This window comes from Musa acuminata, chromosome BXJ1-6 (assembly GCF_036884655.1).
Source record: "Musa acuminata AAA Group cultivar baxijiao chromosome BXJ1-6, Cavendish_Baxijiao_AAA, whole genome shotgun sequence".
NCBI lineage: Eukaryota > Viridiplantae > Streptophyta > Magnoliopsida > Zingiberales > Musaceae > Musa > Musa acuminata.
Window position 1 is genome coordinate 13,498,489 of NC_088332.1, and position 22,053 is coordinate 13,520,541.

The 22,053-nt window shown below is 35.4% G+C and overlaps 1 protein-coding gene, 1 non-coding gene and 1 pseudogene across 4 annotated transcripts; 2 read left to right on the forward strand and 1 right to left on the reverse strand.

Moving 5' to 3' along the window:
• Positions 1-60: 60 nt before the first annotated feature.
• On the forward strand, positions 61-2,847 carry LOC103988448 (uncharacterized). Of its 3 annotated transcripts, none has more exons than XM_065187541.1 (4): positions 61-510; positions 1,614-1,703; positions 1,792-1,888; positions 1,988-2,335. In XM_065187541.1, the coding sequence occupies exons 1-4, from the start codon at positions 282-284 to the stop codon at positions 2,067-2,069; spliced, it is 498 nt and encodes a 165-aa protein (XP_065043613.1). In that variant the 5' UTR covers positions 61-281; the 3' UTR covers positions 2,070-2,335. The 3 variants fall into 3 exon arrangements, with proteins under 3 accessions (XP_065043613.1, XP_065043614.1, XP_009405251.2); XM_065187542.1 differs by having other exon boundaries at positions 63-510; positions 1,994-2,335; XM_009406976.3 differs by lacking the exon at positions 1,988-2,335 and adding an exon at positions 2,509-2,847 and having other exon boundaries at positions 97-510.
• Positions 2,848-3,283: 436 nt separating this feature from the next.
• Positions 3,284-13,929, reverse strand: LOC135676407 (uncharacterized; annotated as a pseudogene).
• Positions 13,930-14,929: 1,000 nt separating this feature from the next.
• TRNAL-UAG (transfer RNA leucine (anticodon UAG)) lies at positions 14,930-15,009 on the forward strand. Its single transcript has one exon. It is a non-coding gene; the product is annotated as a tRNA-Leu (tRNA).
• The last annotated feature ends 7,044 nt before the right edge of the window (positions 15,010-22,053 follow it).

The window sequence follows — 22,053 nt, forward strand, 5'->3', positions numbered from 1 at the left end:
GCATAAAGCAAAGGAATTGTCTGAAGCACAGCTCTATATATATATATATATATATATATTTCAATAATTTATCATATACCAATAGGATATTCGATTTATATTAAATTTTATTCAAATGCATTTATCTGTAACCCAATTGCACGTCATTTACCTCCCACGTGTGGCTCACGTGGAAGCACAAGATATCATCCCTTCTCATTCTTTCCCCCCCCAACAAATCATCATCCCTTGCTGCAGAGCCTCCCAAGTGCTCAATCGAGGCCGTTTGCTGTGGGGGAGACATGCTCTGCTCTTCCACCCTGGCCTTCTCTCCGCCCTCCTCCCCTGCCGGTCCACCGGCCTCCAGAAAGGTCAGTAGAATCACCGCCATGGTTAGAGCTCAACCGCTGCAAGTACAGCCTGGCGTTCCTCCATCCGCGCCCACCTCGCTGTGTCCGTCTCCATCTCGAGTTCTTGGCGTTGCCATCCCTTTAGCCGCCTCCGTTTGCCTTCTCCTGTGGTCGAATCCAGGTAGTGTGCGGTTGTAAACCTTCTGATGAGTACCTTTGGATTCGAGTTTTTCTTATGGGCTTAGGGACAGAGATATCAGTAGAATCTACTAGCTTTGTTTACCTGCCTATTGTTTCTAACTATAAGAAAATTTCACATGTTCATGCACCCGAACACAAGTAAATTAAGTTGTTTTTGGATCCTCTTTTACCTAATGCCTTTCTAGTTTTGGCCTGAAACTGGATTGGTTTAGCCAAGAACTACAAATTATCGATGGGACTTTTGTTGCAAGGAAACTGTTTGATAAATAGCCTAATTCAATTTTGTGTGAAGTTGTTGATTAATTTTGTGTAGAATAATTTGCCTTATTTAATTTTATTTGATAAGTTACCTTATTAGACTTTCATACATTTGATTATCTTTCTAAATTTTGCGTGAAGAAGTTGATCAAAGCTTATGAGGTCCTCTTAACCTCTTCCAAAAATGATATGGACTTTGTGCTGGTTTATGCAAAATTATATCTGATAGCTTAAGTACACCCCATGATTCATTCTAAATGTAAGACCTTTGATTGTTTGCAAACCTCATCTCAGCTTGTTAGATATTTTGTCTGCTGACCAACCTGATCATATGCATTTGGCTATTCTGGTTAGTTGATGCAATGTTTCTTCTTGTATAAGTTGACCTTTCCTGGTCTAACTAAAGATTACCAATTAGTGGGTCAAGTTTAATCTATCCATATTACGACACTTACCCTTGTGTGTTGCAGGTGAGACAGGCAAAATGAGACATGCTTTGGATCCAGTATGTTAACATGCTTAAAGTTCTTACCTCTGCAGTTTCATCTAAAAGCTTAAATGAAATGATAGGACATGGTTTATGAATTTGTATTTTCAATATGCAAAGGAAGCCAAATAATTGGTTTGTTCTTTCTAACATTTAATCTGGTTGTGTTATTAAAATTCCTTCTAATTCAGTCCCCAAAATCTTAGTTTACGTTTCATGTATTTAGGTTAGGATGGTACTTGAACCGTATGAGCATAAGGGTTAAACATATTTTGCGGCAAAAGATTTGTATAACCGATCCTAAATAGTTGAGACTTACAGTTTTATTGTTGTTGTAGTGGATGCTGGAATTCTATCCGGTTTCTCGGGCTTCGAGTCGGTCCCTGGTCCCCAGCTACCACGGATCAATTTCCTTGAAGAATGGAATGGTTTGGTTTTCTTATGTCTCTGTAGTAGATAATCTTCTCTTCTTTGTTTTCTTCAACCATTGATCATAACTTTATGCATAACATGAAGAGAAAAACCAGAAGAAGTACGCTGAGTTTGATTCAAGATTCAAATCATCATCCGTGCTTAAAGAGCTTTTGGAAAAATCCAAATTGAATAAAGAAAGGTGAGCATCAGCTTCTCTAATTCTACAAAGTAATATATGAACTGCATGGTACAATGATACTTCAATCTAGTTTATGTAAAACAGTGAATCTTCTATTAGAAACAGAACTCATGGATATATAGTGGGAGAACCTCCTGGACTGGAAGAGATTTTAATCAAGATACTAGAGGATAGTAGATAGGAGTTACCTGCATTACCTCCTGGACTTGAGAGATTTTAATCCATATCTGCTCTTTCGGAATCTTTGCAATTCCAATGATGCTCCCTTCTGTTGCAATGAAATTGACAAGATATGTTGATGGTAATGAAGTATCTGTGCTTCAGATAGCTTTAGTCTACATTGAAGAGTTTATATAGATTTGAGATATATATCTCTTATTCTACTCTTGTGAGGACTCCATCACAGACATTTGAAGAAACTTGTGTATTCTTTCCGTTGCTAGCTTATTTTTTGCCTGTTAAAAATATGACTTCAAAAAGCATCTAAAGATTACAAACCAAGTGAAATAAATGCATGGTGAAGGAAAATTCATGACCAGATTAGTAGTCTCCTACACGAAAACAAGTGCAATTCCAAACAAATCCACAGTAACAGGGCTTTGCTCATCGAATGTTTTCAGGAATCAAAGAGAGCTTCAAGATAAGTACTGCTTGAGAGGTGCAGAGTGGGGCGTGGGAGACTGCTCCACACAAGGAATGACACAGGAAGAAAGAGACGAGTTTATTGCAACGTTGAAGAAGAGGGCTGGAGGAGATTAAGTAGCAGTAACAATTTCTTTAAAAAAATTGAGAAAAGTTTGACTTTTTTTTTTTACCTGTTCCATTTGGTAATTTACTTGTAATAACATGTGACGTTAGCTCAAACGAGGATGTGTCCTGTGTACAGCTCCCGGATCAAACCAATACAACACTGATGGGGGAGGATGTAACAGTGTGTTTTGAGGAACACTATTCAAATATGCTGCTGCTGCTATTAGAATCAACAGAACTGACCCAAAGGTATAAAAGTTTTGTGGGGTTAATTGCAAATGAGTGACGAATGGAATTTTTCACAATAAATGGGCAGCACAGAGAGAGAGAGAGAGAGTCTAACATGAATAAGAGGAAAAGTATAACATGAAATAATAATTCTTATGCATCTAGAAAGCAGCACTTACATTTGTACCAATAAGACGCTGATAATTATGTCGGATGGACGAGCCTTTTTCACAAAGCCGGGATAGCAATTCTATAGGTTAGCTAACCTAATCTGTCAATCAACCTGCAAAAATGCCAAGTACATGAAACAACTTAGATCTTTCACCACTAAAAAATGACTATGGTATTGAGGTAACCTGAAATTATCAGCATCAAGTCAACAGATGTGACTAAACAGGAACCGTGAAAACTCAAGGATCATATCAATGATGGCTGTCATTATTTGCTTCTAAACTGTATTTTACATTTCCCCGAAAAATAACTACAACAAGAATATGTACAACAGAAAAGAAATGGAAAACTAAAATTGAAAATAAGCACTACATCTTTGGCTGAGGTGAAGAGGGTTGATCTGGAGAAGATCGATAACCTCCTCCACCAGCGTAAGATGATCTGTGTCTTTGATCAAAGAGCTCACCCTCTGCAATTCCATCACTTACCCTAGGTGCTCCATTGCCACTAGAAAGATGCATAGGTCTTAGAGAGCCAAACTCTAGTGGTTCAGCAGGTAAACCATAACCAACTCCTTGATCATATGAGTACACCAACACACCAGGAGGATTTGTGGAGTCAGGTGGAGTGACACCGTTTGAACCAACTGCGTTTTGTGGATACATTCCTAATGCATTTTCTAGGTTATGTGATGAATTTATTGTTGCGAAAGAGCCTTGGTATGAGGCAAGAGGCTCATGCCCGTATGACACCCATTTTTTAACGTCTTGGTTTCTTGATGCAGCCAGGTGGTCAGGCGGCAAACTTGACCTCTCAGCCTGGTTGCGTCCATGGCTGCGATCAAAAGCTCTTGATTTTGAGTGGACCCATCTTCCTTCTCTATCCACAGGATCATTGTGGTCATAGTTACGGTTCCCTCGGTGGCTTCTCAAACTTGACTGTCGATCTCTAAAGGAAACCTTCTGTAGAATGAGAAAGAGACAGAATTAAGTTTTGTCTATCAATGCTCCAGACTATAGTTTCCCAGATTTAATCATAACAATAATTTCCCATACATTGTCAGAAATAATATATATTATCATTTCCATTTTTGCAAAAGCCACGGTATCCATTCCACATAGACTGTGAAGCAATTCAGGATGTAGTGTGGTAATTGGTCCATAGTACGAGCTACATTGCAAAAGGAACAGTAGAAAGAAAGAAATAACATTAATGCTCAAAAAAATTTTGTAAGCACTCTTGACTCCTTCCTAGATTACTCATAATTCTCATGCTTATAAGATCTGGGAATAACATTAATAACAACCATCTAAAGCGAAAATGAGATGCATGGTCTAAACAACTATTCTAATAACAAAATAAGTAGGAAAGATAGAACTCCAAGACAAACATGTGGACTGTAGAAAATTAGGCTAAGATGAAAATTACCTCTTGACCAATTGAATAATAAAACGTGCTACTTTCTTAGTATTCAGGTTTTCTTCTAATATAAAAAACTGTTAAAACCTTACAGGATTTGGTAGATAGGTGCCAGTACCACCACGATATCTTGGTGCTCCATCTACATGACGCTGGAAGACACCAGGTGCCTGATCAGGACCAGTTTGAAGAGGCATCATAGGCACAAGTCGAGGACCATGACCCATGATAGGTATATAGTTCAGATTAGCTGCAAGTGGTCTGCCAGGACCATCCCACAGATGATGACTGGGAAGATAAATTGGTTGCCCTGCAACAGGGGAAGAGTACACGAAAGGTCCGTGATTGGAGTTTTGGCAGTACCGTCCATATATCAGATTCTGCCAATGGTCATTTAGATCACTGTTCAGAATGTCAGAACTAGGCTCCTCGGAGGTTTCAGGTGCATAATCTCTTGAAACAGTTTGGGTAACGAAAGCCTCAGACTGGACAAAGCTATCCACTAAATCAATGTTCTGACCAGCAGTGCTTACATCAAACTGATCTGATTCTTCCTCTCTATCAAATTGTCTTGCATATTCATCAGGTTTTCCTGTATTAGATGTGAAATTACCATAAGGAAACATCAAGTATGGAACTGGTGGACCGGTCGCAACAAATGCCATAGGCAGAAGCTTGGAATAATCCACACCCCTCTGCTGGGAAGTGCCAACAAGCACCGGTGCAGTTGGGGTCCGTGGATCCAATTGATTTTGTGCTGATTCCCAGCCAGGTGGATGATGGCTCATCACATGTGAGGAAGCTGAAGATGAAGATTCTGTAATTCTTTCAGACATATTGTTTCCCATGGTTGACAGAGGAATCCAGCCTGAAATATCATCTTCTACCTTCGAAAAGACATGGTCAGATGAACCCTCAAATTGCAACCGACTGTTTTCTTTTCCAAAAGAGGAAGTTGAAATTGAAGGAGACACTGGTTTTCTCCCCCATTTGTCCCTTGCTGACTTTGAGATATTTGCAGCTGATCTATCCCTCAGATTTTCTGATGCAGGTCTGGTTCTGGAAGAACTTGCCTGCGACAGAGGTAAGAACCTCGGGTTTGAACTCTGGAAATCACCTCCTCTACTTGTTTTACCTTGGAAGGAACTATTATAATCTTCTTTAGTCGAACTTCTGTTTTCTCTACCCAACTGTCCCCGGGGTGATGAACCAGAACCAATGCCACTTGCTGCAAGACTTGAGGTTAAGCTACCGTCTAACTTCTGTTGCTTGTCATCAGCATGAATAATCTGTGGACCACTTTCATCAGGCTCAAACTCTCTGGAGAGTACAACATCATCTTCACGCAACTTGCCACAATCATTATCCTCTGAGCTGACTTCCATCATGGAAGAACCATTATTAACATATGTGGCATCATCTGCATTTGAACCAAATGTGGCAGCATGGAAGTAACTGGAAAGAGGGAAGGAAACAAGACCTGGACCAAACTGGATGTTGGGTCCATAGGGAGGCCCAAGTATAGATAGATTCGAGGGTACAACTCCAGCCATATTTCCCTTGAAATAACCCACAGATGTTGAATATGTTAGGGGCAGATGAAAAGGAGATAGATGCATTGGCAATTGAACCTGCCCACTAAAACTGTTAATGTTGGAAGATCCCATCATATTCACCAAATCCTGTTCTTCCTGTTGCATCTGCAATGTCTCTGAAACAGAAGCAAGCTCCTCCACCATGTTACCAAAGCCAAAATCACCCTGATGGCTATTTGAAAGACTAATTGCACCAGAAGCAACTTCAAGATTCTTTTGAGACGAAGTCTGTCTCATTGATATATTATCATCAAGAGAAGACTTTGAACTGTGACTGCCTGTAATATCAGAGCCCAAGTTCTTTCGTCTGATATTAGAATCAAACTTTGCACGATTCTGAACCTTCACTGTTTCTATTGATCTGCCATGCCTTTTCTGAGACAAATTAAAAAATGTCTCTGTCAGTTCAGGACTAGATCTCGTCCTTCCAAAATGAAATTTAACCTGTTCTTCCCTGTCATTGAAAAAGTAATCAGGTTTTAATATTTTCTGGTCTTTGTCACTTTGAACAGATCCACTAGAGTAATAGCTTCTCTCCAGCTGATTAGTGAATCTCGTATTGACCTGCTTGCTGTAATTTGTTTGGCTCTCCACATGAGAAACTGCAGATGGTTTATTTGATCTAAATAGGTTCTGATTGTCGCTAAAGATTTTAGAGATGGAACTATGAAAATTGTAACCAGTTTCAGCCAGATGCTCCTCACCAACCTGCAATACACCATTTTGAAAATTCTTCTTGACACTTGTAGTGCTTTTGAAGTTGTTTGATTGCTTAATAGGATCAGTTTTCGGTGGTTGCAAGTGCCATAAATCTAAGCTAGGAACATCAGGTCGATCACCAATCCCATGTCTTTTCCATGTGTTTATAAAAAATTGATTCACTTCAGTGATTATCTCATCTTTTGGACATTCAAGTAATCTGGCCAGTCTTTTGGCCCCATATGCAAAAGCACTACGTATCCTGAAAAAATTGCCTGACGGAAAACCAAAAAATACTTTCATTTAACGGACATAAAGAACACCAAAACTCCCCTCCCTTCCACAACAGACATGCATGCAAAGCTAAAGGTTGATAGAAGAACTATGTAATCAAGCCCATGTAAAATGAATGATCTGCAAATTTATATGCCCATGCATGCACAAGACAGGCTGATGGAAGGTGAGTTATTAAATTTTCCAGATTTCTAAAGCCAAACACAACAAAACCACATATTTCACAAATGACATTAGGTCATATGATAAATAATAGACAGTTAAATCAATAGACAAGGAGGAATTATGTACGTCAGTGTACTATAAGTTCTTTTCTCAAGATGAGTCGAGAGCGCAAAAGCATGTGTTGGTACAACCAGTCCATTAAATTCATACAACTAACTGAGTACACAGATGCAGCTGTACATAGTAATAATGACAATGCTATCTCTACTGGAAAGAATAATGGTTGACGAATAATTAGGAACAAACAATAAAGCTATATAGCTTTGACCTCCACCAGGCATGAATGTATGTCACCACCTGTGCTAACCCAGATATCTGAATGCCACCAACTGGGTAAAAGGAATAGCCATGTCAAGATATAATGTATTGGACCAGTCCAGACCACCGAATTTCAATACCTTAGGTTTTGATAAACCACTTGAAAACTAACCGGTTCCAAAAGAAACTAGTCAAAACCCAAAATAGTTTAACCTGAAACAATCGAGAAGCTCTAAAGCCCAATATCCACCACTTACATTCATATCCCACCCTTGCCACTGACTCTCTCTCTCCCTCTTCTCTTCCACCTCCCTCACATATCCACCACTTACAAAATCAGATAGCCCATGGGTCTCCCCTAGAGATTCCAAAAGCAACAAAGGTTCAACTGGAAGACTACCAACATATGAAAAGTTAATTAAAATTTTCAAAATATTTAAAATACTATTTAAGAATAAAATCAAAAACATTAAATAGGATTCAACTTAAAACCAAAATAAACCGCTCAACATCATAACCACTTTCAACAGTTTGTTCAAACAAAAAATAATCCTGGATTGAGGGTCACCATTTACACCATGAGAAATATAACCACCTAAACTTGAGATTGTGCCATATGCTCTGAATATTAAGAATAACAAATATTAATTAATTAATTAGGCAAATTCAACATGATGATAACACCAGAGGAAACAAGCAAAAAGATAGAAGGGCTACCCCCCAATAGGAATACCAAAGTTCAAGATTAAAACCTTTGCTCACACTGCGTCCAAGATTGTTGTTTGTGCGTAACGGATCGACAACATTGAAATGTTTAGAAACAAAAGGATGGCTCTGATTTTCTTGACCACCTGGTGTAACAGAATACACTGCAGTTCGGTTGTCAAGATAGCCTTTACTAAACAACAAATTACCATTATCCTTTCTAGGAGGTTCCGCTGCAAGATTTTGAAGGAGAATGATAATAAGATACCAGACACTTTATTCTAAAGAATTTTCATAAACTTACCAGTCATATCTGGAAGTGATCTGATAGGAACTGGTCCCCAGAGACTAACACAATAGTTATCCCAATCAAAGTTGCTAAAAAATTCAAGAAAACGAAACAAGACCTGTATAGGCAAAAATTGGGGTAGAAACTTTATCTAAAATTAGGGCATGAATAAAGTAAAAAAAAAAAAAGAACACAACAAAATTTATCACCTCAAGTGGGCCAGCAAATGAATTATTGAAGATATGAAATATGTAAAGAACCAAAGTCTCCAAGGCATATGTAGATATAAGTCCATGATGAGCACCGAGAATACGACTTTCATAATAACACCAAGCTTTAATTAATATAATACTCCGCTTGAATAGATGGTTTTGATTTATCGCTTTGTCCATCTATGGAAAAGCACAAGGTTATGTTAGCATAATAAAACTGAGGTTGTATGCTTCAAAGAGATATGACAAAAATGTTATAAAGCATCACATACTAACCTCTTCAAGGAAACAAAGTGTGCATAAGCCACCAACCTGATTGAAAGAAATGTCCACAACAATATTTTCAACAAGACATTTTATGAGCTTTACCTGGAAATAATATCATAAGAAATAATGTTCAGTGAAAAAAAAATGCTGCTAACAAATATATAAATACATCAAACTCATCTTGAATTCTTAACTGACAAACATGTCTAGCTACAGCCAAAATCAATATCTGTATCGGAACAAGCAGCAGAAAAAACACAAATGATTGAGAAATTAGTTGATGAAAAACAACTTCATTCAAAATTTAAAACAACAATGCAAGTTATGCTACAGTAGAAACACAAGTAGTTATTAAACTCTAGAGCAGAGAGAATATTAATTAAATTAACTTTTTAAAAAACTCTTAGTAAGTTAGAAAATGCTGGTGTTCAACAAGAACAATCCAAACAATGTAACTTAATATAGAAATGTATTCTGTAGTACAATATAAAAATAAGATGAGTAGGACTAAATAGGACTCGCACTACCATTTTGCAACCTCAATCATAACCATGGAAGTCAAACAATAATTAACTGGCAGTGAACTATCAAAGTAAAGAACTAGTATCACAAAAGAATGGATTGAGGTCTTTCTCTTATGCACAAAAATATACAATGTTGCAAGCACTAGTGCACTAAATTGGGCACACAAATTGAAGATGCAACAACACAACCTACTGGCCCAACAAATTCTGTGTAGTAGATCTAACTAAACATGGCCAAAGGTGCTAATGACTAAATTATGAGTGGTGGATCACAAAAATAATGTCTATATTGTTAGGAAGTGCAGATCATGGACCATGTAGAACATGACCAAGTTGCAGTTGCCTCCAGCAGCAGAGGCATGTGACTCACAATGCTTCCCAGCACCAAAGACATGCCTACCAAAGTCAATAACAGAAGAGCAACAACAAACCTCAAAGTAAAAAGCCAAAAAGAAAATAATATAATATTTCACAAGATCCCCAAATTTGCTCTAATTCCAATTCATACAATGTAGCAATATCTTTTCTTTGATCTGTTTTAGAATATAAAGGGCAGCAAATCATCGTTAATAAAAAGATAACTAAAGATCTATAATACATGAGAAACCATGGGTGTACAAGCTGTTGGAAGATGAAAGAAACAACACTAGACAACAAAGGAAATATCTAAGATTCTAAGCCATGAAATTCAATGAACATTTCTTTTATCAATAATTCATCATATTCATAGAATCAAGGACAACATATTGAAGTGCTCAGAGAAAAGCTTTTTAAAAAGAAGAAATACCAACTTATTAGTTTCTTTCGTCATACTGGTTTCCTTTTAAGCAACTGTTTCTAATTCTCAATAGAATTATATGAATCAAAACACCATAACTTTGTCTAAGACTCGATAATTATAGTGATTTGACAACTCATTTGTATCTAAGATAGATCTCAAATTAATCAACCCATCTCTCGAAATTGAACTAAAGACATGAATATAACTCCTAGAGAAAGAAAAGTAACCTTTGACCCTCGACCCAAGAAAAAACTTGAGTCAACATAAAATAGACTCAAGCTCTAGCTTAAACTAGACTCACTGAAACTCTTCAGATCTGCACAGAGATAAAATGGGTGATGCTCAATCACCGAAACAGAAAAGTTATCTAAAAAACAGCTAAATCTATGGAAAAATAATCTAACCCAGTAACACAAAAAGAAATAGAACTAATAATACCATAAGGAATATACAATTAGGCAATAAGCAAGTATCCTTAATAGAATCGAATGCTAGAACAGAAAATATTCTGGCACCTCTGCTTGGATGTATTTAACTTCTTTTACACGAAATTCAGCATTCTCACTCTTTCCTTCATTTTCTAATACACCGCAAACTGCAGTAGCCCATGTATCCTTCAAATTTTCATTATCACTGAATGCGGTCAAATCAATGTCTCCATCAGGTAAATAAGTCTTGAGAGGCACCGACCCAAATGTGAAAACCTGAAAACCAGCATGATGGTTGATGGTTAAAAATTTTAAGTAGATTGCACACTAACAAGATTAACTTAAAAAAACCACCTATCCGAGAGCATATCCACAGAGATAACTCTTTCATTAATGTAAACAATTTGGTATAGTCCATAACTCTATATATCGATAGCCTTGAGAAATTTCTGAACGAGCTAACCATAAATAATTTTACAAAAGGATGGACTTGTTAAACAATCTAAGGATTCACAAAACAGTAACCATAAGAACTTCTTTTCTATCTTCTTCCAACTCCATGGAAAAATTAGTTCAGCAAAAATATCATACCAGAAATTTCTCCATTGCATCAAAAATTAACAACAAAGCATTAGATACATATTTATACAGCTTATTTTGTAATATTGATTCTTGCCTGATATGCAGTTCTGTCATGGATCACACCAACTGTTTCAGGATGTACCCTGCAGATATCATAACTGTCCACTGTTTATACCCAACTGTCAATATTTGTTTCCCTCCTTCCCAGCACCTGCTGTTTAAATTGGTTATCTCGACCACTAGAGTTGTCATAGTATTAAATTATTCAGATACACCAATAAAGTGAGCCCTTGCCCTTATGATTTTTTTGGATTTGGCATCAAATTGAATAAAAAATCTGATCAACTTGGCTGCCAAATAAAGGAAGGTAACAGTTCAAAATTTTTCATGTTTCTTATTCTTGTGCATGAACACGAGTGACAGAAAACATGCCTTCCATATAAGGCTAAATGGAGGAAACCATCCCAACCAGCAACCTTGATTGAGAAAAGTGCAGTCCACGGAACAAAGCACATGCCAATGCAGGGTCTAGGATTGGTATGAGCAACCTTATCACTGTTCTTTTCAATCTCTACGCATTTCACCGCTCCACCAGAAATTCCCCCTGCCCCTACCATACTCCAGCTTGATAGTTTCCACCGCCTGTCCAGGGTTGAGCCCTTGGATTTGACGGCAGACTTCAAAAGCCACCTACAGACACTTTACGCCCAATACAATACTTCAAAGTCGAAGAATAGCATCCAAATAGCATGTCTTATTTTATTCAATAATCCATATTTCTAGCAATGAATTATTACTGTCTATCGTACCAGAATCGAAGTTCCATGATCGGGCAACTATAATCCTAGAGAAAAAGATTCTAAAGCATAAGCCCATGGATCTAAGAACTCTTGATGGATTGTTTTTTTTTTTTCCCATGTGAGCTTGCCTCTTTCAGGACCACAAGACCATAAAAGCATTGTGCCGAGACCTAGTTGGCTAAACTTAAAAGCTTATCTTGCATTCTCTTTCTGGCCAATCCAACAACCATTAAGCACTAGACCATGAAACCCCAAATAGATAGTTCGACAACAAACTTTAAGCAAGCATGCATAACTTACACAACCAAGATGACTCGTGCCAAATTCGGTGACTGATTTATTGTTAATATTTCCCAGGCATCATCTTCTTGCTTTACTTGCTTCTTCATATACCATTTTAACAATTCAAACTGCAGTCGAGCAACATAGTTTACTAAAAGCCTCATGTCGATATAAATTCAAAAGGTTTTCAGTAACTCTAAATAAGCACTAACTACTGTCGCTGATTATGCCAGCTACAAATGGAACAATAATTATTTCTAGGCAACCATTAAATTAAGCAGATAAGCCAAAGGTGCACTGTGTGCAACTATTAACAATTGATGCATCCGTTAGTAAGGTTAATTGTGCATGTAACAGTGAAAATGAAAACCTGAGTTTCAGTACTACAAAAAAATGAAAATACTAAGGAGGGACAAACTTGAACAACTGCCATCTGGCCACAGGAATCAAATAGCACATGTCAAAATACTCACCCGACAGGAGAGGCAATTTGCGATGAGCCGCTGGACATAGTCGGCTACAGCATTTCTCCGCTCCTCAGATGATTGATTTGGCTGAATTCGTGCAATCAGCTCTGAAGTTTGTTCCTCTGCCTTAGTCCATCTGTCTGCATCAAGCACTTGGGTCACATTGGTTGTTTCCCTGGGCAAAAGGCCACTGGGAAGTATGTTGCCAAGCCATTCCCGTCCTCCATGATCACCCATGAAAAGCTATCCTACAGTCAGTACCCGATGCCTCCTTAAAGAACTTCCTTATTCCCCTCTTCCAATGCAGAAAACGCGAAAGAACACTCTCTAGACAAGCACAACTGATGACATGAGTGCAATAGCAGATAGACATGCACCAGAAAAGTGAAAATATAAAGAGCCACAATGACAACAGAGACAGCGAAGACAAATCTTTTCGCCACAACACCAAAAAATCAGAATCTGAAGACGAAAACAACGATTATCCTCCACAACCGTGGTCCGATGGGCCTCTTCTCTTGAAGGATTCAAGCTTCCACTATTCCACTTGGTAATTCAAGAAAATCAGAAGGTAACACCGTCCTCTCAAATTCGCTCCGACTGCTGCGAGGGCCAAAAGAACAGAACAGCGAACCAAAACTTAATCCACAACAGAAACAGATGAATTCGATTCCCCACTCGAGCGCGATGGCCTCACACCCTAAACTCGACTGACCCACCGACCGTCAGCAGAGGCCACTTCCCAGGGCGATATTCCTCCAATGCCGTGGAACTCGGGCGGCCGACCAAAAGCGCAAAGAGCCCCAACGCGCATTAACCGCACAAACCCTAGAAATGAAAGAAGAGGACCCGGAGGCGAAAACCTAAGCAGAAGCGGCGCGAGGAAAACCCGAGCTCCAAAGATCAGGGGTCGAGCCGTATCTCCAAAGATCTTGCAGGAATTCGGGGAGGATCGAGAGCACGACGCGGGTGGAAGGGAAAGGAGGAAGAAAAGGCGAAGAAACGGGTGGAGAGAGAAAGAGAGAGAGAGAGAGAGATCGGCGTTAGGGCACAAACATTTTATAGTGGGGAATTCATCTAAATTACACATAATTATATAGACGAGGGAGGTTATGTATGTATATGAAAAGCCACGCGCCGTGATGATCATGATATGTAGCAAAGACAACAACACACAGTGGTGGGGGGGTCGTAAATGGAATCATAGGTGTAAAGATCCGCAAGAAACCTTAGTAAATCATAATGTATTAATATACATACTCCATTTATATGGTGAATTAAATTACCTTAAAACCCCACCATATCGCACGTGTCAAGAATAAGAGTCGTCTTACGTCACCGAGCCAGTTGTCACCGATGGTTTCAGAGAAACGGCCGTCAGAGTAACTAAAACAATTGAATTCAAATTATTCGGCTGTTACAGAAGAAGCATTCATGTACAGAAAGGGGATCGGTCTACGAGATTAGATCTAATCTCTCTATTTCACTGCATTTTGACTTGAGCGTCCATCCATCATCTGTTCCAATTGGGAGGAGAATTAAAGGAGCACCGGCGATGTTGCAGGTGAAACTTAATGAGGGAAAGGCAGGCAAGATATAAAATCGCTGGGATATGTGTTAAAAGCAAGTATAATGTACGTTATTAAACGATTCAAGAAGTAATGACTGTTATTAAACGATACAACATAATATGGATTAGTAGGATGTGGAAGTCAGTCGCCGACATTTAATCGGAAAATTTTTTTTGGCTTGGCTAGTGAAATCCAAGACCAGCCAGCCATTGTTCATCCTACTAATCCATGAGTTATGGTACTTTAGCTACTGTGCCCCCTATAATTATTTCAGTAAGTTCATATCAAGCAACTTTCTCTGTCATCAGTCCTCCGTAATCGACAAGATCATATGCTTTGCTACGATGCAGTTGTGCCTTCGCCATGATCTTAATGAAGTTAGTGATCTTAGGTCCTCACAGAAATGGCTTCAGCTGGAATCACTAGCTGCTAATACATAACAAAGCCATGAAATGGCAAGAAATAATCTATCATCCACAACAAATCAATATCCTGACAGTTTGGCCGAGTGGTCTAAGGCGCCAGATTTAGGCTCTGGTCCGAAAGGGCGTGGGTTCAAATCCCACAGCTGTCAAATAAAAAAAAGTACATTTAGATATGTTTTATTAATGAAATTTTAATAATAAAATAAATAAAAATGGTAAAGTGAAATATAGTTGATCATCAAATTATTTTATTTTTATTTTTTTTTATTTTATTTGGACATAATATGAGAGTTATCATAATTTTATACATCAAAATTTTTGAAAAAAAAAAAATTTACAAAACGGAACATAGTTAAATGTCAAAGTTATAAAGTTAATCCATCCGAATCAAAGTCTATATCAAACTTAGATAGTTTTTTTTTTTTTTTTTCTCTCGCTTTATTGTTTTACATTCAACTCAAATTTAGGATGATCTGTAACCACAAAAATATCGTGGTTGTTTGACTATTCTTCTAAAATAACTATATTTTATAGTCTAATTAACATGATTTGACCATGTGCTAATGAGATATATATGGTTATCATGCATCGAGTGTTATGAGCTAAGATCAAGAATATTTGATGATCATTATCGTTCAGGAATAATGCTCGATCACCTAAGCTCTTCATCTCAATCTTAGTCTTATTCTTTAAATCGAGTCGAAACAAGTATCCATCACAAACATCTCGTTCATGTCTGCTTATTAGGATATAAACCAATAATATCTCTTTACATATTTAATTAAGAATATATCATAGTTGATTATGTGAAAAAAAAGAGTTGGCATATCTGAATTCATGACCATAAGCATATGAAAATTCCTCGAGTATCTAATAGAATAATTTAATACATAGGATTGTCCACGGATGATAGACCGTAAATTTATACCCACATTTTTTTCTATAGTCCATGATGTGTCTCCTGACTTCCAAACATGGAGATCTTCAAATTGACATCCAATGAGGATACAATTAGAGTTTATCGAAAATGATAATATGTGAAAGATTTTTGTACATGAGTGGTTGTACACTTGTGCTAGAGAGATGAGATTCAACAAGATATGCTGACAGTTTGGCCGAGTGATCTAAGGCGTCAGATTTAGGCTCTGGTCCGAAAAGGCGTGGTTTTAAATCTCACAACTGTCAAAAAAAAAAAAAAGTGCTTTTAAATATGTTTTATTAATTAAATAAAAATGGTAAATTGAAAAATAGTTGATCATCAAATTATTTTTTTTTATTTTTTTATTTTATTTGGACATAATATGAGAGTTATCATAATTTTATAGATCAAAATTTTTGAAAAAAAAATTTACAAAAGGAAGCATAGTTAAATGTCAAAGTTATAAAGTTAACAAAGTCTATATCTTATTTTTTTTTAATATTTTCTCTCACTTTCTTGTTTTTACATTCAACTCAAATTTAGGATGATCTATAATGACAAAAATATTATGGTTATTTGACTATTCTTCTAAAATAACTATTTTTTATAGTCTAATTAGCATGATTTGACCATATGCTAATGAGATATATATGGTTATCATGCATCGAGTGTTATGAGCTGAGATCAAGAATATTTGATGATCATTATCGTTCAGGAATAATGCTCGATCACCTAAGCTCTTCATCTCAATCTAAGTCTTATTCTTTAAATCGAGTCGAAACAAGTATCCATCACAAACATCTCATTCATGTATGCTTACTAGGATATAAACCAATAATATCTCTTTGCATATTTAATTAAGAATATATCATAGTTGATTATGTGAAAAAAAAAGAGTTGGCATATCTGATTTCATGACCATAAGCATATGAAAATTCCTCGAGTATCTAATAGAATAATTTAATACATAGGATTGTCCACTAATGATAGACCGTAAATTTATACCCACATTTTTTTCTATAGTCCATGATGTGTCTCCTGACTTCCAAACATGGAGATCTTCAAATTGACATCCAACGAGGATACAATTAGAGTTTATCGAAAATGATAACATTGTGAAAGATTTTTGTACATGAGTGGTTGTACACTTGTGCCAGAGAGATGAGATTCAACAAGATATGCTGACAGTTTGGCCGAGTGATCTAAGGCGTCAGATTTAGGCTCTGGTCCGAAAAGGCGTGGTTTTAAATCTCACAACTGTCAAAAAAAAAAAAAGTGCTTTTAAATATGTTTTATTAATTAAATAAAAATGGTAAATTGAAAAATAGTTGATCATCAAATTATTTTATTTTTATTTTTTTTTTTTATTTGGACATAATATGAGAGTTATCATAATTTTATACATCAAAATTTTTGAAAAAAAAAATTTACAAAAGGAAGCATAGTTAAATGTCAAAGTTATAAAGTTAACAAAGTCTATATCTTATTTTTTTTTAATATTTTCTCTCACTTTCTTGTTTTTACATTCAACTCAAATTTAGGATGATCTATAATGACAAAAATATTATGGTTATTTGACTATTCTTCTAAAATAACTATTTTTTATAGTCTAATTAGCATGATTTGACCATATGCTAATGAGATATATATGGTTATCATGCATCGAGTGTTATGAGCTGAGATCAAGAATATTTGATGATCATTATCGTTCAGGAATAATGCTCGATCACCTAAGCTCTTCATCTCAATCTAAGTCTTATTCTTTAAATCGAGTCGAAACAAGTATCCATCACAAACATCTCATTCATGTCTGCTTACTAGGATATAAACCAATAATATCTCTTTGCATATTTAATTAAGAATATATCATAGTTGATTATGTGAAAAAAAAAGAGTTGGCATATCTGAATTCATGACCATAAGAATATGAAAATTCCTCGAGTATCTAATAGAATAATTTAATACATAGGATTGTCCACGGATGATAGACCGTAAATTTATACCCACATTTTTTTCTATAGTCCATGATGTGTCTCCTGACTTCCAAACATGGAGATCTTCAAATTGACATCCAATGAGGATACAATTAGAGTTTATCGAAAATGATAATATGTGAAAGATTTTTGTACATGAGTGGTTGTACACTTGTGCTAGAGAGATGAGATTCAACAAGATATGCTGACAGTTTGGCCGAGTGATCTAAGGCGTCAGATTTAGGCTCTGGTCCGAAAAGGCGTGGTTTTAAATCTCACAACTGTCAAAAAAAAAAAAAGTGCTTTTAAATATGTTTTATTAATTAAATAAAAATGGTAAAGTGAAAAATAGTTGATCATCAAATTATTTTATTTTTATTTTTTTATTTTATTTGGACATAATATGAGAGTTATCATAATTTTATAGATCAAAATTTTTGAAAAAAAAATTTACAAAAGGAAGCATAGTTAAATGTCAAAGTTATAAAGTTAACAAAGTCTATATCTTATTTTTTTTTAATATTTTCTCTCACTTTCTTGTTTTTACGTTCAACTCAAATTTAGGATGATCTATAATGACAAAAATATTATGGTTATTTGACTATTCTTCTAAAATAACTATTTTTTATAGTCTAATTAGCATGATTTGACCATATGCTAATGAGATATATATGGTTATCATGCATCGAGTGTTATGAGCTGAGATCAAGAATATTTGATGATCATTATCGTTCAGGAATAATGCTCGATCACCTAAGCTCTTCATCTCAATCTAAGTCTTATTCTTTAAATCGAGTCGAAACAAGTATCCATCACAAACATCTCATTCATGTCTGCTTACTAGGATATAAACCAATAATATCTCTTTGCATATTTAATTAAGAATATATCATAGTTGATTATGTGAAAAAAAAAGAGTTGGCATATCTGAATTCATGACCATAAGAATATGAAAATTCCTCGAGTATCTAATAGAATAATTTAATACATAGGATTGTCCACTAATGATAGACCGTAAATTTATACCCACATTTTTTTCTATAGTCCATGATGTGTCTCCTGACTTCCAAACATGGAGATCTTCAAATTGACATCCAATGAGGATACAATTAGAGTTTATCGAAAATGATAACATTGTGAAAGATTTTTGTACATGAGTGGTTGTACACTTGTGCCAGAGAGATGAGATTCAACAAGATATGCTGACAGTTTGGCCGAGTGATCTAAGGCGTCAGATTTAGGCTCTGGTCCGAAAAGGCGTGGTTTTAAATCTCACAACTGTCAAAAAAAAAAAAAGTGCTTTTAAATATGTTTTATTAATTAAATAAAAATGGTAAATTGAAAAATAGTTGATCATCAAATTATTTTATTTTTATTTTTTTATTTTATTTGGACATAATATGAGAGTTATCATAATTTTATACATCAAAATTTTTGAAAAAAAAAATTTACAAAAGGAAGCATAGTTAAATGTCAAAGTTATAAAGTTAACAAAGTCTATATCTTTTTTTTTTTTAATATTTTCTCTCACTTTCTTGATTTTACATTCAACTCAAATTTAGGATGATCTATAATGACAAAAATATTATGGTTATTTGACTATTCTTCTAAAATAACTATTTTTTATAGTCTAATTAGCATGATTTGACCATATGCTAATGAGATATATATGGTTATCATGCATCGAGTGTTATGAGCTGAGATCAAGAATATTTGATGATCATTATCGTTCAGGAATAATGCTCGATCACTTAAGCTCTTCATCTCAATCTAAGTCTTATTCTTTAAATCGAGTCGAAACAAGTATCCATCACAAACATCTCGTTCATGTCTGCTTACTAGGATATAAACCAATAATATCTCTTTGCATATTTAATTAAGAATATATCATAGTTGATTATGTGAAAAAAAAAGAGTTGGCATATATGAATTCATGACCATAAGCATATGAAAATTCCTCGAGTATCTAATAGAATAATTTAATACATAGGATTGTCCACTGATGATAGACCGTAAATTTATACCCACATTTTTTTCTATAGTCCATGATGTGTCTCCTGACTTCCAAACATGGAGATCTTCAAATTGACATCCAATGAGGATACAATTAGAGTTTATCGAAAATGATAACATGTGAAAGATTTTTGTACATGAGTGGTTGTACACTTGTGCCAGAGAGATGAGATTCAACAAGATATGCTGACAGTTTGGCCGAGTGATCTAAGGCGTCAAATTTAGGCTATGGTCCGAAAAGGCGTGGTTTTAAATCTCACAACTGTAAAAAAAAAAAGTGCTTTTAAATATGTTTTATTAATTAAATAAAAATGGTAAAGTGAAAAATAGTTGATCATCAAATTATTTTTTTTTTATTTTTTTATTTTATTTGGACATAATATGGGAGTTATCATAATTTTATACATCAAAATTTTTGAAAAATTTTTTTACAAAAGGAAGCATAGTTAAATGTCAAAGTTATAAAGTTAACAAAGTCTATATCTTATTTTTTTTTAATATTTTCTCTCACTTTCTTGTTTTTACATTCAACTCAAATTTAGGATGATCTATAATGACAAAAATATTATGGTTATTTGACTATTCTTCTAAAATAACTATTTTTTATAGTCTAATTAGCATGATTTGACCATATGCTAATGAGATATATATGGTTATCATGCATCGAGTGTTATGAGCTGAGATCGAAAATATTTGATGATCATTATTGTTCAGAAATAATGCTCGATCACCTAAGCTTTTCATCTTAATTTAAGTCTTATTTTTTAAATCGAGTCGAAACAAGTATCCATCACAAACATCTGCTTATTAGGATATAAGTCAATAATATCTCTTTGCATATTCAATTAAGAATATATCATAGTTGATTATGTGAAAAAAAAAAAAAGAGTTGGCATATCCGAATTCCTGACCACAAGCATACAAAAATTCCTTAAGTATATAATAGAATAATTTAATACATAGGATTGTCCGTTGATGATAGACTGTAAATTTATACCCATATTTTTTTCTATAGTCCATGACTTGTCTCCTGACTTCCAAACATGGAGATCTTCAAATTGACATCCAATGAGGATACAATTAAAGTTTGTTGAAAGTGATAACATGTGAAAGATTTTTGTACATGGGTGGTTGTACACTTCTGCACTTCTGCCTAAGAGATGAGATTCAACAAAGATATTTTATTATTCATATTTCGACTTAGGGACAATCAACTATGAGAGGAGGCATTGATAACAAACTTTTTTTTTATGCATAAAACTAAAGTTTGATTTTGAATGATATATTGATTTTGAATGATATATTGTATGCATAAGATACAATCTATCATGGTTAACAACCATGGGTTTTACTCATGGTTGGGTCATGATCTACCATTTCTTGTATTAGTTTAGGCACACAACAATCTTAGCGTTTATACACATGAACATCAACTTCATGGTATTGATGGGAATATGCATGATAATAATACTGAACTTTCATGTGTTTGTTGCATGTGGTCGTATGTTTATACTGATCGACACCACCACATAACCTTATCTTTCATAAAGAAGAAAGTATATCTTTCATAAATTCTTATTACATTTCAAGGATATAAAACATTCCAAAGTTATGCTAAAATAAAACAAAACATTCCAAGGATATAAAGACTTGGTCGACACGTAAGTCGCTGGTCACCACCACATAACCTTTTTCGACGAGTGACAAAAAAAGATAACGATTACGACTGACCATTGCACACCCAGTATCATGTGGGCAATGGAAATGGTAGTTCAGCACAGGTGGAGAGCAATTGTGGCCGAGTCTTTCACCTCGTTACTACATAAGCTATGCAACAAGCAAACGTAATGGACCCAAATCTCTACTATAAAAAAAGGGGTGTCAAGTACATCTCAAGAGACCGAATGATTCTCAAGTTCAATTTGTCCGACTAGTTAAACTAGTTAACTAACTTAATAAACTAAAAGGTATTACTCTCTGTTTTCAGTTCGATTAATGAAATTTAACACTAACAATGTTAATTTAATTTAGAAAAGCATAAGAGTTTTCGAGATAGTACTTTGGAAAGGGAAGGGGTTGAGTTTGAGAAAGAAAGGGTACCGTACATGAAAGAAAGAAAGAAAGAAAGAGTTTTCGAGATGGTCGCAAGTTATATTCCAAATTAACACTAACAATGTTAATTTAATTTAGACAAACCCGAGTAGAGTAGAGAGAGAGAGAGAGAGAGAGAGCACCCGATATGAGAGAGAGAGAGAGAGCACCCGATATGAAAACCTTAGAGTTCAATG

Bases quoted from the DNA above. Each gene is read 5' to 3' on its own strand.
- LOC103988448 (XM_009406976.3), top strand. From the start codon at position 282: ATGCTCTGCTCTTCCACCCTGGCCTTCTCTCCGCCCTCCTCCCCTGCC. The intron at 511-1,613 runs GTAGTGTGCGGT...TTGTTGTTGTAG, and splicing joins TCTCCTGTGGTCGAATCCAG to TGGATGCTGGAATTCTATCC. The intron at 1,889-2,508 runs GTGAGCATCAGC...GAATGTTTTCAG, and splicing joins TCCAAATTGAATAAAGAAAG to GAATCAAAGAGAGCTTCAAG.